The 20,597-nt window shown below is 36.4% G+C and overlaps 1 protein-coding gene across 7 annotated transcripts in view; it reads left to right on the top strand.

Moving 5' to 3' along the window:
* The window catches only part of SBNO1 (strawberry notch homolog 1), a 49,592-nt gene that overhangs the window by 17,148 nt on the left and 11,847 nt on the right, over positions 1 to 20,597 (top strand). For all 7 annotated transcript variants that reach the window (XM_031442550.2, XM_031442549.2, XM_031442547.2 and 4 more), the window contains 22 exons: positions 894 to 1,054; positions 3,313 to 3,446; positions 3,642 to 3,732; positions 4,866 to 5,027; positions 5,829 to 5,964; positions 6,050 to 6,155; positions 6,278 to 6,431; positions 7,090 to 7,272; positions 7,817 to 7,914; positions 8,953 to 9,104; positions 10,379 to 10,576; positions 10,905 to 11,072; positions 11,172 to 11,347; positions 11,849 to 11,980; positions 13,375 to 13,510; positions 14,231 to 14,343; positions 14,433 to 14,504; positions 14,974 to 15,073; positions 17,018 to 17,092; positions 17,755 to 17,901; positions 17,982 to 18,076; positions 18,175 to 18,267. In XM_031442550.2, the coding sequence (XP_031298410.1) occupies positions 894 to 1,054; positions 3,313 to 3,446; positions 3,642 to 3,732; positions 4,866 to 5,027; positions 5,829 to 5,964; positions 6,050 to 6,155; positions 6,278 to 6,431; positions 7,090 to 7,272; positions 7,817 to 7,914; positions 8,953 to 9,104; positions 10,379 to 10,576; positions 10,905 to 11,072; positions 11,172 to 11,347; positions 11,849 to 11,980; positions 13,375 to 13,510; positions 14,231 to 14,343; positions 14,433 to 14,504; positions 14,974 to 15,073; positions 17,018 to 17,092; positions 17,755 to 17,901; positions 17,982 to 18,076; positions 18,175 to 18,267 (2,882 nt within the window). The remainder of the gene's footprint in view (positions 1 to 893; positions 1,055 to 3,312; positions 3,447 to 3,641; positions 3,733 to 4,865; positions 5,028 to 5,828; positions 5,965 to 6,049; positions 6,156 to 6,277; positions 6,432 to 7,089; positions 7,273 to 7,816; positions 7,915 to 8,952; positions 9,105 to 10,378; positions 10,577 to 10,904; positions 11,073 to 11,171; positions 11,348 to 11,848; positions 11,981 to 13,374; positions 13,511 to 14,230; positions 14,344 to 14,432; positions 14,505 to 14,973; positions 15,074 to 17,017; positions 17,093 to 17,754; positions 17,902 to 17,981; positions 18,077 to 18,174; positions 18,268 to 20,597) is intronic.

Below are 20,597 nucleotides of genomic sequence, written 5' to 3'. Positions count from 1 at the left end.
TTTCCCTTCACAACATTTGGGGGAGGGGCATGTAATTAGGTTGGTTTGTTTATTTATTTGACAGAGGTACTGGAGATTGAACCCAGGACCTCATACATGCTAAGCGTGCACTCTACCCCCAACCCCACAAACTTAGAACTTTGTTTTAGAATGAAATCTTTTAAAACTAAGAGTAAAAAAGCTTTTTTCTTTCAAGTTAATTTTGCTCTTATCAGCAGTGATTATAAAATCATAGTAAATTACAGAGATATAAACACATAGCTTTATAGTTTATACAGCTTACTTAAAACAGGTGATGAAAACATGGGAATCTTTAAAGTAAAATGTGCTATTTGAATTCAGTGGTTTATATTAATGCCATGTCTATCTTTTTTCAGTTTTTTTAGTGGCCAGTATATTAAGTTGAAAATTAAGAATTTTTAGCTTTTGTATAAAATTTTTCACTTTTTAATTTTATGAGGGTAATAAGATGGAGAAAAAAAATCCATGACCAGAATTTGTCTCTTAAATATTTTGATAATATAATAAGACCACTTAAACTAAAAATCTCTGTTTACCAACTATGTATGGATTCCAAGATCCCATACTTTTCTGGTCATTTAAAATGATGCCTTAGTCTAGGATTATGTTCTGTTACTACTGGAGAACTTGGTGATACGAGCTAAGATGGTATTTTTCTAGATCATTTTAATCAGTAAGTCTATATTTAAGCCATAGGTAGTTGATAAATAGGTCACTGTAGTCAAATTTAAACAATACTTCACCATCCATCAGTGCTTTGTATAAGATCTCAGAGTGTATAGTTACTTATTTTCTTATATATATTATATGGTAAGCCTGGAACTGTTATTACTTAGAATGATTAAAATGAATATTTTAAAATTTTTGTTTAGTAAAAATTGGCCTACGTCACCCAGATGCTGTAGTGGAAACTAGTTCTTTGTCCAGTGTTACTCCTCCTGATGTTTGGTACAAAACGTCTATTTCTGAAGAAACCATTGATAATGGCTGGTTGTCAGCATTACAGCTTGAGGCTATAACATATGCAGCCCAGGTAAGCCATCTTTTATAACTACATGCAGTTTTTATCTTTTAATCTTAGTTCATGTGATACAGTTGTTTCAATTTAGAGGTAAGTTTTCCTTGAGTGAAAAACTTGCGGGTGTAATTTTTAAAGGAATTTTATGTGTTAGAAAATTAAAGAGTAGGGTTGATGTGGGGGGTTCCATGTTTAGTGGAAATGATAAAATGTCATGACCTTTTTGGGAATTCCTCACTGGGAATATGTATTAAAATTAAAAATACCTATATCCTTTGACCTAACAATTCCATTACTGGGAGTCTATCTCATAGAGCTATTAAATAAGAACATAAACATATAAGGCTGTTTGTTGCAGCTTCCACCCCCCCCCCCCCCCCCCAGTAGCTGAAAGCTAGAAAAGATTTGAAAGCCCCCACCCATAGGGAGTGATTCCATCTCAGGAGTCTACTTCCTCCACTGAAGTCTTTAACCCCTCAAAGTCATCCATGAGGGTTGGAATCAGTTTCTTCCAAACTCCTGTTATGTTGCTATTTTGACCTTTTGCTGTGAATCACAGATATTTTTAGTGGCTTCTGGAGTAGTGATTCCTCTCCAGAAGGTTTTCCATTTACTTTGCTTGAACCTATCAGAGGAATCACTATGGCAGCTATAGCCTTACGAAATGTGTTACTTAAAGAATAAGACTTGGAGAAGAAAAAAAAAAGAATTAAGACTTGAAAGTCGAAATTACTCCTAGTTCCATGGGCTATGGAAGGGATGTTATGTTACAGAGCAGACACGAGAACGACCTTAATCTGGTTGTACATCTCCATCAGAGCTCATTGTCAATGCGTAGTACTATTTTGAAAGGAACCTTTTATTCTGAGCACTAGTGGGTTTCAACAGTGGGTTTCAAATGTTCAGTAAACCATGTTATAAACAGATGTGCTACTTTTTTATAGCATTTGTAGAGCCACAGGCAGAGTAGATTTAGCATAATTCTTAAAGGCGCTAGGATTTTTGGAATGGGAGATGAGCATTGGCTTCAACTTGAAGTTGTCAGCTGGATTAACCCCTAGTAAGAAAACCGCCTGTCCTTTGAAGCTTTGAAGCCACACATTGACTGCTTCTCTTTAGCTGTGAAAGTCCTGGATGGCATCTTCTTCCAACAGAAGGCAGTTTCGTGTATATTGGAAATCTGTTGTTTAGTGTAGCTGCCTTCACTGATACTTTAGTTAAATCTTCTAGCTTCCACATCAGCACTTGTTGCTTCACCTGCACTTGTATGTTACAGAGATGACTCCTTTCCTTAAACCTCACGAACCAACCTCTGCCAGCTTCAGACTTTCCTTCTGTAGCTTCTTTACCTCTCTCAGTCTTCGCAGAATTAAAGAGAGTTAGGGCCTTGCTCTGGGTTAGGCTTTGGCTTAAGGGAATGCGTGGCTGGTTTGATCTTCTGTCCAGACCACTAAAGCTTTCTTCACTTTAGCAATAAGGCTGTTTTGCTTTCTTATCATCTGTTCACTGAAGTAGTATTTTTAATTTCCTTCAAGAACTTTTCCTCTGCGTTCAGAACTGGGTTGTTTGGAGCAAGAGGCCTAGTGTTCAGCCTGTATCAGCTTTCAACATGCCTTCCTCTCAAGTTAATTATTTCTAGCTTTCGATTTAAATTGAGAGACATACAGCTCTTCCTTTCACTTGTATACTTATGAGTCCATTGTAAGAGTTATTAATTGGTCTAATTTCAATACTGTGTGTCTTAGGGAACAGGAAGGCCCAAGGAGAGGGAGAGAGATGGGGAAAATGGCCAGTCAGTGGTGCAGTCAGAACACACACAACATTTACCAATTTAATTCACAATTTAGTTCATCTTCTTACATGAGCAGGGTGCGAGGCACCCCAAAACAGTTAAAATAGTAACATCAAAGATCAATGATTGCGGATCACAATAACAAATGTAATAATAATGAAAAAGTTTGGAATTACCAAAATGTGACACAGAGACACAAAGTGAGCAAATGCCATTGGAAAAATGGCACTGATAGCATTGCTTGACCGAGGGTTGTCACAGACCTTCAGTTTGTAAGAAGTGGAATATCCCCTGAAGTGCAGTAAAGCGAAGCGCAATAAAACGAGATATGCCTGCATGGTCAGTATAAGTGTCCACACTAAGCCAGACTCTGTACTGTTCATATAAAAATGCATAATGTTGTTATGTTTCTAAAACTGTGTGAAAGACTGATGACCAACGTCTAACGGAGTAGATTAATTACCAGCTTTTGCTTTTTCAGCAACATGAAACATTCCTGCCTAATGGAGACCGTGCTGGCTTCTTGATAGGTGACGGTGCTGGGGTGGGAAAAGGAAGGACAATAGCAGGAATCATCTATGAGAATTATCTGTTGAGCAGGAAAAGAGCTCTGTGGTAAGTGCTGAAGACCGGCCGTGGAAGCTTTTGTTTGTGAGTAATCCAGTGTATGAGGATGGGCTTTAACGAGTAGGTGTAAGTTTTGAAGTGTCAAGGCCTGGTTTTATTGACTCTTGAATACTGCTAGAATGATGGAATTTGCCTTTAATTTGAGTATTTTTCTTTTCTCTCTTTCTCTTTTTTTGGTGGCAGGTTCAGTGTTTCAAATGATTTAAAGTATGATGCTGAAAGAGATTTGAGGGATATTGGAGCAAAAAACATTTTGGTGCATTCATTAAATAAGGTATGAAAGTTTTGTATTCAGCCACTACTGTTGGTGTATGGATTACTGTGTGTTAAATACTATGCCAGGTAGGGTTCTGTAGTGGCAACAAATAGGCATTGTCTCTTTTTATAGAGTTTATTCTTTCAGTTTTCAGGGTGGTTTGTTTTTGTTTGTTTGTTTGTTTTGTCTGTTTCTGAAGTAACTTTCTGTGGGCAAAACTCGTAACTGAGTGTGGGGTGCAGTGTCATACAGCTGTCTGGACCGGCAGTGCGCCCCTCGTAGCACATAGAGAACTGTGGTTTGGAGCCTAGTTTAGATGTTCGTACTTTCAGTGGACTTGTATTAAACCTGTACCTGTGTCTTGTTAAAACAGTGCTGTCAAGTGGGAGAAAATATTTCATTGTCTAGAAGCACAGTTTAATGTGATTAGAATCTTAATGTTCATTTAGCAAATCTTTATTGACCTCCTACTATGCACCAGTTCCTGGAGTCACAAGGGTGAAAGAGACAGACCTGGTTCCTGCAGGTGTTTCCTTGCTAGCCCTTTGAAACTAAGTAAACGTGAATCCACTTTCCACGTGAATCCTGAGTTGCTTCAGTGTTGCCCTGCCCATCAGTGGCTTTTTTGGGTGAATATTACCGAGTGGGTTAGTGGGTAAAGTACTGTGTACTTCAGTGACTGCTGAAGTTCAAAACTTAAAACAGGTAACTGGCATCTAGAAATGGTTTTCTGTTTCTGAGTCAGTGTAATTGAAGAAGGGCACAATTATTAATCATAATTCTTATATATCGCTCAGAACTTAGTTACAGTGCTTTGAAGGTAGTAAGTGCACAATATTTATAGAATGAATACTGGGACTTTTTCTTGTAGGGTAGTTTGGTTTGTAATCTTTCTTTTGGTGGTAGACTTTTTAGAGACTTTGAAAACGGTCCTTGCACCATAAAGTTAAACACACACACACATACATAAATGTGGGGGCATGGGCATGTCTGTATGTGTATATACATATGTGTGAAAAATTTTGTGGATGATCTTAGGTGGTCCTTTGATTTTCCTAAGTCCATCATGGTCTAGTTAACTGCTATAGAAATTTGGGTGGGATAAATATTGAGACAGATAAGCGTATTTATTAAGTTCTTTTCTTTTTTAGTTTAAATATGGAAAAATTTCTTCCAAGCATAATGGGAGTGTGAAGAAGGGTGTTATTTTTGCTACCTATTCTTCCCTCATTGGTGAAAGTCAGTCTGGCGGTAAATACAAAACGAGGTTAAAACAGCTTCTACATTGGTGCGGTGATGACTTCGATGGAGTGGTATCCTTTGCAAAAAATGTTTTTATATTTTTTAATGACACAAAAGTTAATCTAAGGATAAACATTTGGAAAACAGGAATTCTGAGGTTAAACAGACTACTGGGATTCCAAGGAAGTCAGAAAGTTGATTCTGTTTTGTAGTTGTCATTTAGAAGGCCAGTATTTAAGTTCCTCCTTTAGGAAAATGTTAATAGGTGTGGAACATGCTGAATGCTATATTCCCTCATTAAGTTAGTGATTTCCAGACTTCCTTGCTCGTAGCATGCATTTTACTGTCCTGCATGAAAAACACCAGTTTTGAAATGCTGATAAAATTGGTTTTCATTCGTGCTTGTACTTAATAGAACTTGCCAAAATCCTCTGTGTGCTGGACATTTCTAGCTGTAGTGGATCCTTTCCTTCGTTCTAATTAAGAAATAAATATCCAGTTAAGGTTAATGCCAAATACAGTGAATGCCTCTCTGGCTAGAGAGAGGCGAGGGGTGGTGGAATCAGGGAGAGGCACATAGAGGGCTTTATTTATAATCGTAAAGAAAAAACAATCTGAAGCAGTGGCAAAATGTTAAGGTTTGACAAAAGCAGATAATAGGTATGTGGATGTTAGTTGATGCTCAGAGGCTTGTTACCAGTAGCATCCCTCCTGCTGATAATCCTGTTTTGTTTTGTTTTGTTTAACTCCAGCTACTGTCTTAGAAATTTTGGCTATTTCCCAAGGCCTCTGGGAAATGAAAGTTAACTCTTCCTAAAAGATTAGAGACACTTGCTACTAATATGACATGCTCCTTAATGTATTCCTTACAGATAGTGTTTGATGAATGTCATAAAGCAAAAAACTTATGTCCTGTTGGTTCTTCAAAGCCAACCAAGACAGGCTTAGCAGTTTTAGAACTTCAGAACAAATTGCCAAAAGCCAGAGTTGTTTATGCTAGTGCCACTGGTGAGTAATTATTTATTTAGAAGTTACATGTATAGATTATTTTTTTCAACTATATAATATGTTTCATTTTGGGGTTTTTTTTCAGGTGCTTCTGAACCACGAAACATGGCCTATATGAACCGTCTTGGAATATGGGGTGAGGGAACTCCATTTAGAGAATTCAGTGATTTTATTCAGGCAGTAGAACGGAGGTAATGCAATTTACAGTATACACTAGCAGTATAAAAGAGGTGTTATTGCTAAAACCTCTTCTACATATGTTAAAGCCCTACTATATTTAATGATAGTTACTGTGTGTTTTAATTTTATTCAGAGGTGTTGGTGCCATGGAAATAGTTGCTATGGATATGAAGCTTAGAGGAATGTATATTGCTCGACAGCTGAGCTTTACTGGAGTGACCTTCAAAATTGAGGAAGTTCTTCTTTCTCAGAGCTATGTTAAAATGTATAATAAAGCAGTCAAACTGGTGAGCATTTTTTTCTTAACTTCTAGTACTTTTTTTTAATTGAAGTATAATTGATTTACAATGTGCTAATTTCTGGGGTACAGCAGAGTGATTCAGTTATACATATTTATATTCTTTTTCACTATAGATTATTATAAGATACTGAATGTAGTTCCCTGTACTATACATTAGAACCTTGTTGTTTTATCTGTTTTATATATAGTAGTTTGTATCTGCTAAACCCAATTTCTAGTACTTTTAATGTACCTGATAATATTTCTGTTAGCCAGTCTTGTCCAATGTAATCTCTGTCAGCCCACAGGAGTATATTTCTGCAGTAAAACAGCAGATAAGTCACCAGATCCTTATTTTCCCAATTTTCCAAGCTTTCTCTTTGTTAAAGTAATTTATGAAAAATAGCCATTTATTTCAGTTGTAATAGTTTCAAAAATCACAATGTAACTATTTCCTAAAATGACTATATTAGGTAGTAAGAATTTGGGGACAGCTCTCTGTGAGTGTCCTAAAAAACGTATGTTCAGAGATTTCCTGAAGGTGTTTCATTGAATTACTGTTAAGTGGTGTCTTGCACTGAACATTATTTTGATTGACTGAGTCACTTTTAAATAATTCACACTCAGAGATTGAAGTATCTAAAATGTTGGGTGTGCATTTTCAGTGGGTCATTGCCAGAGAGCGATTTCAGCAAGCTGCAGATCTGATTGACGCTGAGCAGAGAATGAAGAAATCCATGTGGGGTCAGTTCTGGTCTGCTCACCAGAGATTTTTCAAATACTTATGCATAGCATCCAAAGTTAAAAGGGTTGTGCAACTAGCTCGAGAAGAAATCAAGAATGGAAAAGTAAGTTGGAGAATGTCTGAAGAGATTCATCTTTGGTTATGTTTTTTAGTCTACTGGGTGTTGAGGTTTTCTACTTGTATTATAAACCTTTTCTTTGTAAAGGACAGTTGTAAAAGTTTTAACCGTAAGACTTTAAAAAATAAATTTTTCAAGGTAGTAAAAGCAATGCCTGTTTATAAAGAATTTAGATAGCTCAGAAAAGTATAAACATCACTGTAATTTGGCTATCCATACATATAACCACTGATAGTATGTAGGTGTATTACCTTAAGGCTTTTTCCCTTTTGGTGAATATGTATCTACTTAAAGCGCAAAGACAGGGGCAAGGGCGTCAGTTGGGTCCACCACTGTAATACCATTTCCTAGCTAAGTGTTTTACACATAGCATGTTTCAGATGTGTGTAGGATAAATAAATGGGTACACGTACAATAATGGGTAATTCTTGCTGGAAATCTTTTTTTAAAACTAAATATTTAAAATACATCTTGAGAAGCCACATACATATTTTTACTTATAATTATTAATACTCTTTTCTTCCTCCAGTGTGTTGTAATTGGTCTGCAGTCTACGGGAGAAGCTAGAACATTAGAAGCCTTGGAAGAAGGCGGGGGAGAATTGAATGATTTTGTTTCAACTGCCAAGTAATGTTTTTGGTTTTGAGTTTTTACTTAGATTGGTTTAAATGTTGGCATTTCCTGGAGACAAGAATTTTTGCCTTTTAAAGTTTTCCTGATCTTAGTTTTTGCAGTCCTGTGCGTATTCGTAATAGTGTGTCTGTTGGAAAACATTTAACATAGAAATCCTGAAATGTCAAGTATTTTGACAGTATTATGCCCAGTATTTGGACTAATGGAAGGGTTTGATCTTTATTCGTTTTGTACATCTTGAAAATCTGTAACAGCTTGGTTTAGTTTCAGTTTTAGTTTTGGCTTTGTGTATTTGAAATTACCATTATTCAGAAGAGCAGTAAGTATAGTTTGCCCCAGTTTAGTAAGCGCCAATATAATAATTGCAGATAGTCCTGAGGTAGAAGAGTTTTTAAAAAATATTTTTGACATTGTTTTTCAGTTTGTTTACAGAACCTGACAATTCTAACTTGTAGTAAAATTAACAAGAAAACTTATGCCACCAGATTGTCTTTTGCCTCAGGGAATACATTCAAGTGGCTCCTTTTAAGATGCATGTATTTAAAAACTACTTTTTAAAGCAAGTCATGCACCTGAGAATCTGTATTTTTCCTGTGCTTGCATACCTAGTACTGCCTCTGATGTGATGGGCACTAGTCACGTGGCAGTTGAGCAGTTGAAATGGCTAGTCCAAATTGAGATGAGCTCTAAGTGAAATACACAACAAGTTTCAAAGACTTAAGGAAAAATATGTAAAATATCTCACTGATTACATGTTAAAGTGATACATTGAGTTAAAATACTAAAATTAGTTTCACCAGCTTTATTTTACTTTTTAATTTAGCTACTGGAAAAATGTAAAAATTTTGCTTGACTAACACTATGTTTCTGTTGGACACCCTTGGCCCAGAATATTAAAATTTATTTGAGCTAGATTGTGAATATTTTGTAAGATTGCATAAAATATATTTACTTTTTAAAAAATATGTTTGGTGAAACTGTAATAATTTTGCAGACTGAACCACTAACTGTCACTTTTTCTCTCTCCTGCAGAGGAGTGTTACAGTCACTCATTGAAAAACACTTCCCTGCTCCAGATAGGAAGAAGCTTTATAGTTTGCTAGGAATCGATTTGACAGCTCCAAGTAACAACAGTTCTCCAAGAGCTAGTCCTTGTAAAGAAAATAAAATAAAGAAGCGGAAAGGTGGGCACTTTCCTTTAAATGGGGTTGAAAGTAGAATAAATTTGAGCTTTTTGCTGCAGCTGTATTTGGGGAACGTACTGCCTGCCTTGAATTGGCAGATGGTTGCATATTTTCGCTGTCACTTGTGTAGTTTTGAATGCTCGAGTAACCTGTTATTAATGAGTGACCAGTGCTAGGCACTGGTAAGCATCAGTCACACATGATCTCATTCAACCCACGAGGTATCCATATGAAAGTAGGTTTTATTTTTTCGGTTTTATAGACAGAGGACACTAAGGCACAGAAAGGCTAAGAGGTTGAGGAATATTCCCAGGTTCACACAGCTACTGGTCTTTCTGTTGTCAGTGGTGTGGGTGTGGGTGTGTGTGTGTGTGTGGGTGTGTGTGTGGGTGTGTTAGGTGCTTACGAAGCTGTTTTGACTTTCAGAAGTTACCTTCTCAGGCTTTCTTTATCTAAAATGGGGAGAATAACTCCTTGTATTGTGAAGGCTCTGATGCTGTGTCTTCTAAATGCCTGACACCTCACCCTTATATTTCATCCATTCCAAGTAATACTTTTTTTTAAAAACATTTTTAATATGCCTGAAAGTAGGTTTATTGTCGTATAATTAACAGGCTTTTTAAAATTATTATTATTTTTTAGTAGTACAAAAAGTAATGCTGTCTCAGAATCAGTGATATCTTAGAATGGTCAGATAGATGGACATGTTTCCCTTTTCTGAATTGTTCTCACTATCTTGTTAATATGTGAGCTTCTTAATGTTTTCTTAGTTTTGATTGGCTTATTCCAGATATCTTTTATGAATATTCAGTAAGGTAGTTCAGATTAGCACCTTGTTTGACTTTTTAAAATGCAGTTTTATAGTTATTTTAGTATTCCATAAAGTGTTTAAAAAACATCTTATCAACCTATAATTATTAGGCCTCTTATCTCAACCTGAGATGCAATTAAATTGTGACAGTGCCAGAGATTCTGTTTCATCTCTGTTGTCCTGAATTTATTTTGAAACTTGTGCACTTGAAGGTGGGCTTGAGTTTGTACTTACATATCTAATATTTTCTTAAACATAATTGCACATAACCTTTCTTGTAAGAGTCCACAGGGTTAGCACTTGTCTGTGAATTTTCTTTGCTCTTATTTACGTGCGTAAATGCTTTTCTCCACTGTTCTCGTTTGAACTAACTAAGTGTATTAACTCATGAACTAAATGTAATTTCCCGGATCTTTAGAACAGTGTGTTTTGGCTGACCTTCTTGTTTGGGGTTTGAGGGTAGGTGAAGAAATAACTCGAGAAGCCAAAAAAGCACGAAAAGTAGGTGGCCTTACTGGTAGCAGTTCTGATGACAGTGGAAGTGAATCTGATGCCTCTGATAATGAAGAAAGTGACTATGAGAGCTCTAAAAACATGAGTTCTGGAGATGATGATGATTTCAACCCATTCAGAGACGAGTCTAGTGAGGATGATGAAGATGGTGAGTTCATCACTATGTTAAAAGACGGTTATTTCTGGGTATTTGAAATGGGGTGTTGTACTAAAACCTTTTTTCCCTGTACAAAATCATCACGTAGATTCTAGTCTTTCCTTAGTGGGAGCTCTAGGCTTGTCTGTCTGCTGGCGGTGGAGCTCGTTATGCGAGGCGATGGCCTCCGTTCTGTACAGTCACGTTGAACGTCAGGCTGTGGAGCCGCACCTTGTGGTGTTAGCATGTACCGAGCCAGCGTCACTGGTGATGCTTTCCTCTGGGAATGTTTAGTTTGTTTTGACAGATGGTTAGATACATGTCTTTCCTTGACTTTCAGATCCCTGGTTAATCAGAAAAGACCACAAGAAAAACAAAGATAAAAAAAAAAAGAAAAGTATAGACCCAGATTCTATTCAAAGTGCCTTATTAGCGTCAGGTCTTGGATCAAAACGACCGAGTTTCTCATCTACACCAGTTATCTCACCTGCTCCTAACAGTGCACCAGGTATCCACGTTGAAGCTTGCTTTTGTCTGTGAAACATACTTTTAAAAAAAGCAAAAATTTAAATTTTGTACTGATTTTTAACAAATGTATTTTATCTAGCTAACAGTAACACCAACAGTAACAGTAGCCTTATAACAAGTCAGGACGCTGTGGAAAGGGCCCAGCAGATGAAGAAAGACCTGCTTGATAAACTAGAAAAATTAGCAGAAGACCTCCCACCTAATACCCTGGATGAACTTATTGATGAACTTGGTGGCCCTGAGAATGTTGCTGAGGTAAGTATGTCTTGATCGGGGCTGTGTCTCTTTTAGGTAATTTTTTGCCACTTTTTTTTTTTTAAATTTTTTGCCACTTTTAAAGCCTTTAGAATGAGTGATATATTTGGTATCATTGTATAATTATCTAATATCCTCTCTTAGATCTTAGTACAAGCCTTGCTCTACTCTGTTGTTATGCTAGAGCCTGTGAACTCCTGCCCTTCGTATCTTTGAGTGTCTATCCCAAGACACTGATCTCGGTTCCTGCACCTGTCACTCAACCTTTGTTATTATTGCCACACGTCTGTTTTCTCCACTGGAATTTGAACTTTTTAAATCCAGAAACTGTGTTGCAATGTTCTCTCCCCAAGGGTGCCTGCTGCAGCCCAGGCTGCACAATACGTGTTGGTTTCATTATCCCCTTTCATCTTCCACCAAGTTTCTCTGATGGAATAGTCCTGAGCTTCATGCGCCATAGTCAGATACCTTAATTGTAAGTGACACTGTTTGGCTTTGCAGATGACTGGCCGCAAGGGGAGGGTTGTAAGCAATGATGATGGAAGTATATCTTATGAGTCAAGATCTGAACTTGATGTCCCTGTGGAAATTCTGAATATCACAGAAAAACAAAGATTCATGGATGGAGATAAGGTATGCTTTTCTCAGATGTTTTGGATGAAAAGAATAATGCCCATATGTTTAGATTAATCTTAAAAGGGTTTTCTCTTTTAATATAAATCTTGTCCATTGAATGTTTTTATTCTATACTTTTTTAGTAATTGCACATAATCACTGAACATTTTACGTATTTTCATTATTTTCTTATAAATTGAATGTGGTAAGTGTTTTGTGCACAGAATTAGATGTAACTCTTGATAACTTTGGAGGCTTTTGAGGTCTTTAATCAGAATATTAAAATACTGTGTTCTCTTAGGTCATCTTAATGGCACGACAAATGCTACACTAGCTTCTTTTTTTTTTCCGCTTCATTGTAATTTTGAGTCTAGAAATACATTTAAACATGCCCAGATACGTTATCCTTTGGCTTTGCTGTTTCTTGTCTTGCTGTGCCATGTTCTATGAGGACAGTTCGCTCTGAATGGCTACAGATTACTTGTGCATATCAGACCACTGCAGAGGTCAGAGTTGCCTCCAGAGGCCCTTTCTGTAGGCTCTTAGTGTTAAGTATTAAAACTTTGTCAGTGTTAAGATTCTCAGATCATTTCTTCCTCCATCTAGTTGGAGTTGCTATAAGCATTTGCTGATGAGATTGCTAAAAAATAGCAGTACCACTTCAGTCTCGTTCCTTACTCTAAGAGAAGTGGAATAAAATAATCTCTTTATTCATACTTTGTTTTTTATTTCAAAATTTTTTTCTGCCTCTGCAACTAAAACTAGATGATAGTTATTATCATCATCAAAGTTTTAAAAATATATTTAAAAGCTCACATGTATTTTAAAGATTGTAGGTAGAGATATTATTATATTTTATGTACTTGTTTCTTTAGTAATTTAGGGCCATATGCATTAGGAATTATATTAGTTAGCATTAGTTTTGGCTGTTAAGTAACAGAAAATCCAAAATCATATTGACCCAAAGAAATTTATTTCTCCCTCATACAAGTAGGTAGACCAGGACCAGTGTGGCCCCTTGAAGGGTCTCTTCTGTCTTGTTCCTTTAGTATGCGGGTCTCCATTCCCGAGTTACCTCTGTATTGCAAGACAGCTGTTTCAGATTCAGTCATTACACCTCTACATTTCAGCCAGCAGAGAGGAGAAAAGATGAGAAGGGCATGTCCTTGACTAGGAACGTTTCCTGGATGTTCGTATCACCTACAACCTACTGGCTGGAGTGTGCCCACACTTAGTTGTAAGGCAGACTGGGAAATGTGACCTTGATCCTGAGCGTCCGTGTAACTATGCATTGCTAAAGCTGAGGGTTCCATAACTTAGGAAGTAAAGGGGGACATGTATTGGTTGATGTTTCCCAGCTTGTCTTTGTGCAGGGGTGATCTTCTGTTTTTTCTTTCTTACTTTCGATACAGAATATTGCTATCATCTCAGAAGCTGCCAGCTCGGGTATTTCATTACAAGCAGATAGGAGAGCTAAAAATCAAAGACGGAGAGTTCATATGACTCTGGAATTACCATGGAGTGCCGATAGAGCAATTCAGCAATTTGGTAAGTTCCTGCACTAAGTTTCACTTAATAGCTGGGAGTCACTGGGGAAATATTTTAATGTCAGACATATTAAAACTTGACATATATGTAGGTTTTGAAATTGTCTGTATTGCATATACCTTAAAATAGGGAGTTCATCATGAATTTATTTCTTAGCTGTTTTAAAAGGTATAAAAGGCCTGCAGTAGGATTTCATGGGGTTTCTGGCATTGTATCCAAGAACGGGTTTCCTCAGGAGTATCTCCATTATAGACCTTCAGGATGCACTTAACCATGTCAGAGCAGCTGCCACTTGTGTCCTTTCACCCCCAGTGGCTTCACTGAGGGCACATGGCTCCTCCCTTCCCTGCCATCTTCATATCCCTATGACCTGGTGATTGAAAAAAAACAACAATTTTGGGAGAATCCAGGACAGCTGTGCATCAGCAGCATTGTGGTCAGCCAGTCTGGAGTTGTAATAATATATTTATTGTATAATAGTTTCATGGCCATTTCTTTTCCCTTGTAAGGGGGAATATTGTTCTGAATATAGATGTTAAGTCAATGTTTCTGATTTTGTACCTTCTGGGGAGTTACGGTAATTGTTACATTACCCCCCGCCGCCCCCGGTTTAAGGGTTTCTGGATACCAACTTAGTGTTAGCTAGGAATAGATCTCAGAATACTAGTATCTAGTGAACACAATCAGTGATGATTATTACTTTTTTTAATATCGTTACAGGACGAACTCACAGATCAAACCAAGTTACTGCTCCTGAGTACGTCTTTCTGATTTCTGAATTGGCAGGAGAACAAAGATTTGCATCTATTGTTGCTAAAAGACTTGAGAGTTTGGTAAGTTTTTGAGTTACATAGATGTGTATAAAAGATGGTGGATGTTACCTGTCTTCTGTGTCTTAACTGGAAATTTTATGTTTGGATAGGGCGCGCTTACACATGGGGACAGAAGAGCAACAGAATCTAGAGATCTGAGCAGATTCAACTTTGATAATAAGGTACATTTCAGCTTCTAGTATCTGAAAAATTGTGGCAGTAAATGGAAAAGGGAAAGTGGTTACTGTTGAAAAGTTAAAGTTGCCTCCTCTTACGGTTTTGCTGTAAATTCATGGCTTCCCGTAACACACGTAGCAGTCAGATCTTTGGTGATCAACTCTGCAATATAGTCATCTTCCCATTCCTGTTGGAAAATAGGACTGTATTAAATACTTGCATTGGAATCACGTGTGAGTTCCCAGAAGTAAAGGAATCTATTTACTGATTGCCTGCTATGTGCAAAGGTGTGAATTAAGGACTTAGGCAGTCTGAGATACAGATAGGTAGGTAGGTAGGTAGGTAGGTAGATAATTGAGTCCTGCTATTTTTGACTGTTTGTACAGTAATAGTTTTTATAGTATTCACTTGGTCATGTGATTGACGGGTATCCAAATGCTGAAACTGTTTAAATGTATTTGGTTTTTATTGCAGTATGGAAGAAATGCTTTAGAAATTGTCATGAAATCCATTGTAAACCTAGATTCTCCTATGGTATCACCACCTCCCGACTATCCTGGAGAATTCTTTAAAGGTAACTTTTAAAAATAATCATAATAAAGGAAAATCAGTACCGACAAGAAGGTACTATAACCTGTTCTAACATGTGCTGTTGTTTTTTGTTTTCTTTGGACATAAATTACATAAAAATTTAGAAATTGATGGTTACCGGATACCTAAATTGACCTCTTATAAGCAGTAGATTTATTAAATTTCATTCAGGTGAAGTGATTTTGCTCTTGACATCGTTTATTGCATGTTGTTTAATACTAGGTTAATAGAGGGAAAATGCTTTTGTTAGATTAATTTGAAATGACTATGCTGAATAGCTTTTAAAAATTTAATTTTAAAGTATCCTGGTAAATAATCTGTGGAGGTTGGTGGGGGGTGTAGATAAAATATATTAACAGTTGTTAAAACTGGGTGGTGGGTACGTGTGGTTCTTAGAATATTCTCTTTACATTTGTATGTGTTTGGACGTTTTTGTATTAAAAATAATCCTAAGTAGTGCTATAGAAATTCTTAGATGTATCTTGCAAATCTGTAGAATAGATTTTACCCCATAAATACAAGTATTTTAAGTGATTTTAGTAGTTCTGGAAACAATGAAAATATCTTGTAAAATAAATAGATGTTAAAATATTTGAAACATTATCATTATAGAGTTAGCATTCTTCACTAGGAAGTCCTTTCCAGTTGGACCAGTGTTTAGTGTTACTAACAGTCCATATTGTCATCTCTGGCAGGGGTGCTTATCATCACCGATGGCATTTACCTAAACAAAGACCCAGTAAAGCCTTGATCCTATTCTTTTTCTCCCTCTCCTTTTCCTTCTCTTTCTCTTTTTGTTTGGTCATTGGAGAGAATGTCAAAAAAAACTCGTCAGTTTATTTCTAATTTTTAAAAAATTGTATGTTACTATTCATTATAAGTAATGAAAAACTAAAAGTGAATAATGAGGAGTCAGTACTCTCCCGTTAAACACCACCTTCCATTCTCATCTGCTCGGGTCATTCTGGACAGAGGCAGCCTCACACCCCTTTCTCCATGTTTGTCTAAACACAGAGCTTTTTTTTCTTTTTTTTTTTTTTTTTATTACAGTTCGACTCTACATACCAGAGCTTTTCTTTTAAATGTTAATATTACTTGCAACATGCTTTTCTCATTTAATACATCGTAGACATTTCTTACAGTCAGTGGCTGTAGCACTCATACAGGCTTTAACGGCTGCGTAGTGTTCCACAGCTGGTTTCTGTAATAGTTTCTTTAGTTATTCCCTTACTGATATTGAGGTAATTTGCTCCCATGGGATGGGTTCCCAGAATGAGGACTTCTCTGCAGTGGAGCTCTTTGGCGACACAGTTGTCACCCTCAGAATTAAACATTTTGAGCACATAGCAGAGTCTAGCTGATTAAATAAATGTGTAAGTAGGATATAATTATGCTTCCTGTTGACCTTTTTCTTTCTTTGACCCCTTATTCTGTAATTCTGGATTGGAACCTGGACACTCGTATTTTTTAAAAGCTCCACAAACTCTCCTCTTAGTCGTGGAATTCAGAACATGTTGACTGTTAAGCGTGTTGCTTATCTTCTGCATCACCTTGTCATTGCTGATAGGTAACGTTTGGGAAGGAAGCAGGATTACTTCCTTTACACAATTATTTAATCAGTTTCCTCCTAGGCATTCAAAATTGTTTAGATTCTGTGGGTTATAACTGTGTAGCTGGGAATCTCCATAGCCAGAGATTGTTGTTGGGAAGACAAGACATCTTAGTAAAATAATAAAATATAATGCGAGTTGATTTTGCAGTGCCTAAAGATCTGCAGGGGTCGTGGGTTCCATCTGATTCAGCTAATAGGAACTATGGGAGGTACATAGACTCTTACCTACTAGAATTGATCTACTTTGATTAGTCAGGTAATAGCTCATTGACTCATTTGGGTTATACGATTTTTTACAAACTTATTTTATTATAGATGTTCGACAAGGACTGATAGGAGTTGGCCTGATAAATGTAGAAGATCGCTCGGGAATTCTTACTCTAGATAAAGGTAGTAGTATGAGTTTCATATGTTCATATAGCTGTTGCTGTTTCATTAAGCCCATTTTGTTTATGCTTTTGTTAACTTGAAGAGGAGAATTCAAGTCCATAAGTCTCAGTTCCTTGTTACTGAATGCTCACAAGCACTCTGGCTGGCTTTTGCTACTGTGGTTATTCAGGAGATTAAACCTCTATCAATATAGCAGCAGTTCTCAAACCAGGTTGTGTGTGTGATCAGCTTTCGTGCTTTTAAAAAGTGCTGAAGCCGAGGGCAGGAGCTCAGACGTTGGTAATTTTCCAGAACTCTTGGGCATTCTGCTTGTGCAGCCGAAGCTGAGCTTCACTGACCTATAGCACTTAGAACTTTCACGAGTTAAGACTTACTGTTGGAAAACAAACATTCTCTTGTGCTAAGTTGTGTTCATACTTTCAGTAAGTGAAGTTGAAGATGGAGAAATTCAATTTGGCAACCGTCTTCTGAGCCTGTGCTGTAGTCGTGCTAATGGCTAGAGATATAAGTGGTCAAATTATAGCCCTGTTCTGGCAGCAGTATGAGGGTTGTGAGGGAAGACTTAAGAGGAGAAGGTGAGACTTGAACTAGGCTTAGATGAATGAATTTTTTAAATTGTCGTTTGAATGCATTAAATCTTTCATATAATCTTGTCATTGCAGATTATAACAACATAGGAAAATTCTTAAATAGAATTTTGGGCATGGAAGTTCATCAGCAGAATGCATTATTTCAGTATTTTGCAGACACACTTACTGCAGTTGTTCAAAATGCCAAAAAAAATGGAAGATATGATATGGGAATCTTAGGTACGTTGGGAAAATTTTAAAACATCATGTGTATTCCTGATGAAATAGTCTTTTTACATAATTGCTTTTTCTTGTTCAAGATCTTGGTTCTGGAGATGAAAAAGTGAGGAAAAGTGATGTTAAGAAGTTTCTGACTCCAGGGTATTCAACCTCTGGCCATGTAGAATTATACACAGTAAGTTTGGGAAACTTGCACGTTCAAGTATAAGGTCCTTCTGTGACAGGTATTGACATAAGCGAGTTTAATTTTAAAGTTTATTATTTCTTTTACAGATAAGTGTAGAGAGGGGAATGTCCTGGGAGGAAGCTACCAAGATTTGGGCTGAGCTGACAGGACCAGATGATGGCTTTTATTTGTCATTGCAAGTAAGACTATTTCCTTCAGATACTAACTGTTACAATGTATGACATATTTTCATTGCCAGCACTGTAGTTACCTACTTGCTTTGTACTGATTTTCCAGTTGTATTTAGCTTTCTCTGTTTTGTTAATTTATCATTGCTATGTCGGCCTGTTTATTTATATGCATTTTTACTACATTTTGAGGGATGTCATTAAGTGCAAGTTTTTAATTAGTACACATTCTTAGTAAATTGAACTTTTTTTTAATAATATAGTGACCTTCTTTAATCATAATAATGCTTTATGTCTTTAAGATTCAGTTATTAATGTAACTGTATTCTTTGGTTTAGTATTTGCCCGTGGACAGAGCTAAGGAGAGAGGAAGTGTGTGTATGTGTGTATACATACATATGCATTTACATATACACACACAAATGAATGCATGCGTACATAGATTCATACATGTTACGGTGTCTTGAGTTCGTATTTATTTGTTCTGGTCAAAACTACAGGATTTTAATCACGCCTCTTCTCTGATATTTATCTTTGTCTTCTTTCTTCCACACTAATAACCCTTATTCTTCAGAGCACACAGGATGATAAAATATGGATACTACTCCCTAATATCCCTGAAAATAAATTTTTTAAATAATAACTTTTTTGCACATGCTTTCCCCATTCTATTTAAAAAATTAGTTAAGCTATTTCTGCATGTCAGCATGTGGCAATTAGATAATATACTCTTCTTTTAACCCTTAATCTTGGAGGGAGGGTATAGCTCAGTAGTAGAGTGCATGCCTAGCATGCATGAGGTCCTAGGTTCAGTCCCCAGTACCTCTGTTAAAAATAAATAAATAAACTTAATTATCTCCCCCCAAAACAAGCAAAAACCACGAAGAATTGTTATATTAAAAAAATTAATCTTAGTTCTGTAGGTAATGAATTTGTATTTAAAGCTCACCACTCACTCACTAGTCCTTAGGTTGATATTTCTCTAGTTGTCTTGTCTAAAGCCCATTCTGTAGTAGACTCCTCAGAAAAGGGCTTATGGAAGCATTACTCCCTGAGTTCTTGCATGCTGATAAGTGCGTGCCTTTGTACTTGAAAGACAGTTTTTTCCGACATGAAGTTCACATCTTCTTTCCTTGAATATTTTAAATATACTACCATTATTCTTCTGAGAGAGTTTCTCTCAAAATTTGATGGTGCTCCAATTTTCTTTCCTTTTTTAATTTAGTTCTTTTTTGACTACATGTGCAAAGGATTCTTTGAAGTTTAGTCATTTTATTACAGTATATCCTGGTATTAGTCATTCTTAGTCACTGTTCTCAGGTAACGTGATATGCTCTTTCAATATGTAGTTTCAAATCTTTATTTTTGAAAGTTTTGAATTATTTTTATTTGCCAAGTTTTTAATATCCTATTGCTTGACTTTTTCCTTACCCAGGTCTCCTCTTATCCGTGTATTAGATCTTAGCTTGTCTTTAATATTTATTTTCTCTTGAATTCTTTTCATAAACTCTTTCTCTTTTAATAGCTTTTATTAAGCTATAATTCATATACCATACAATTCACCCACATAAGTGTATAATTTAGTGATTTTTGGTATATTACATTGCTAATTTTTTTAAAATTGTGGTAACATATAACAGAATTTGCCAATTTAACTGTTTTAAAGTGTATTTTTAAGTGGTATTAATTATATTCACAATGTTGTACAACTATCACTGTTAAGCAGTATCTCCCCATTCTCCTTTCCTTAGCGCCTGGTAACCTCTGATCTAATTTCTGCTTCAGAATTTGCATATCTTGGTACCTTATATAAGTGGGATCATGCAGTATGTGACATTTTTTGCCTGGTTTTGTTCGCTTAGCATGTTGTCAAGGTTCATCCATGTAGCATGTGCCAGAACTTCATTCCTTTTTGTGACTAATACTCCATTTTATGTATGTAGCACATTTTCCTTACTTTTTAAAAATTTTTATGGAGCGACAACTGTGAATGATGATGTGGTTCACAATGTAATTGTGTAAAGGAGATCAAATATGAACCGCAGGCAGGATGAAACCATAATCTCTCTAGAGCAGAAATCCCTGAACTTTTTCTGTCAAGGGTCAGGTAGTAAATATTTTAGGTTTTTGCAGTGTATACGTGGCCTCTGCTGACTATCTGTGGGGTTTTTTTCCCCTTCCTTTCTTCCTCAAACTGTTCTTAAGCTTAGGAGCCTCAGGCCAGATTTGGTCTATAGGCCTGATTTACAAGTCTCTGACTCAAGAGGCAAAGCTCTCAAACTGGATTTGGCTCCTAGTTTTTGTTTGTTTGTTCTGTTTGTTTGAAAATCTTACTGAGATTA

Source organism: Camelus dromedarius, chromosome 31 (genome assembly GCF_036321535.1).
Source record: "Camelus dromedarius isolate mCamDro1 chromosome 31, mCamDro1.pat, whole genome shotgun sequence".
In the NCBI taxonomy this organism is placed as follows: Eukaryota; Metazoa; Chordata; class Mammalia; order Artiodactyla; family Camelidae; genus Camelus; species Camelus dromedarius.
Note: the sequence above shows the minus strand (reverse complement) of the source record. Positions and strands in the feature narration are given on the sequence as shown.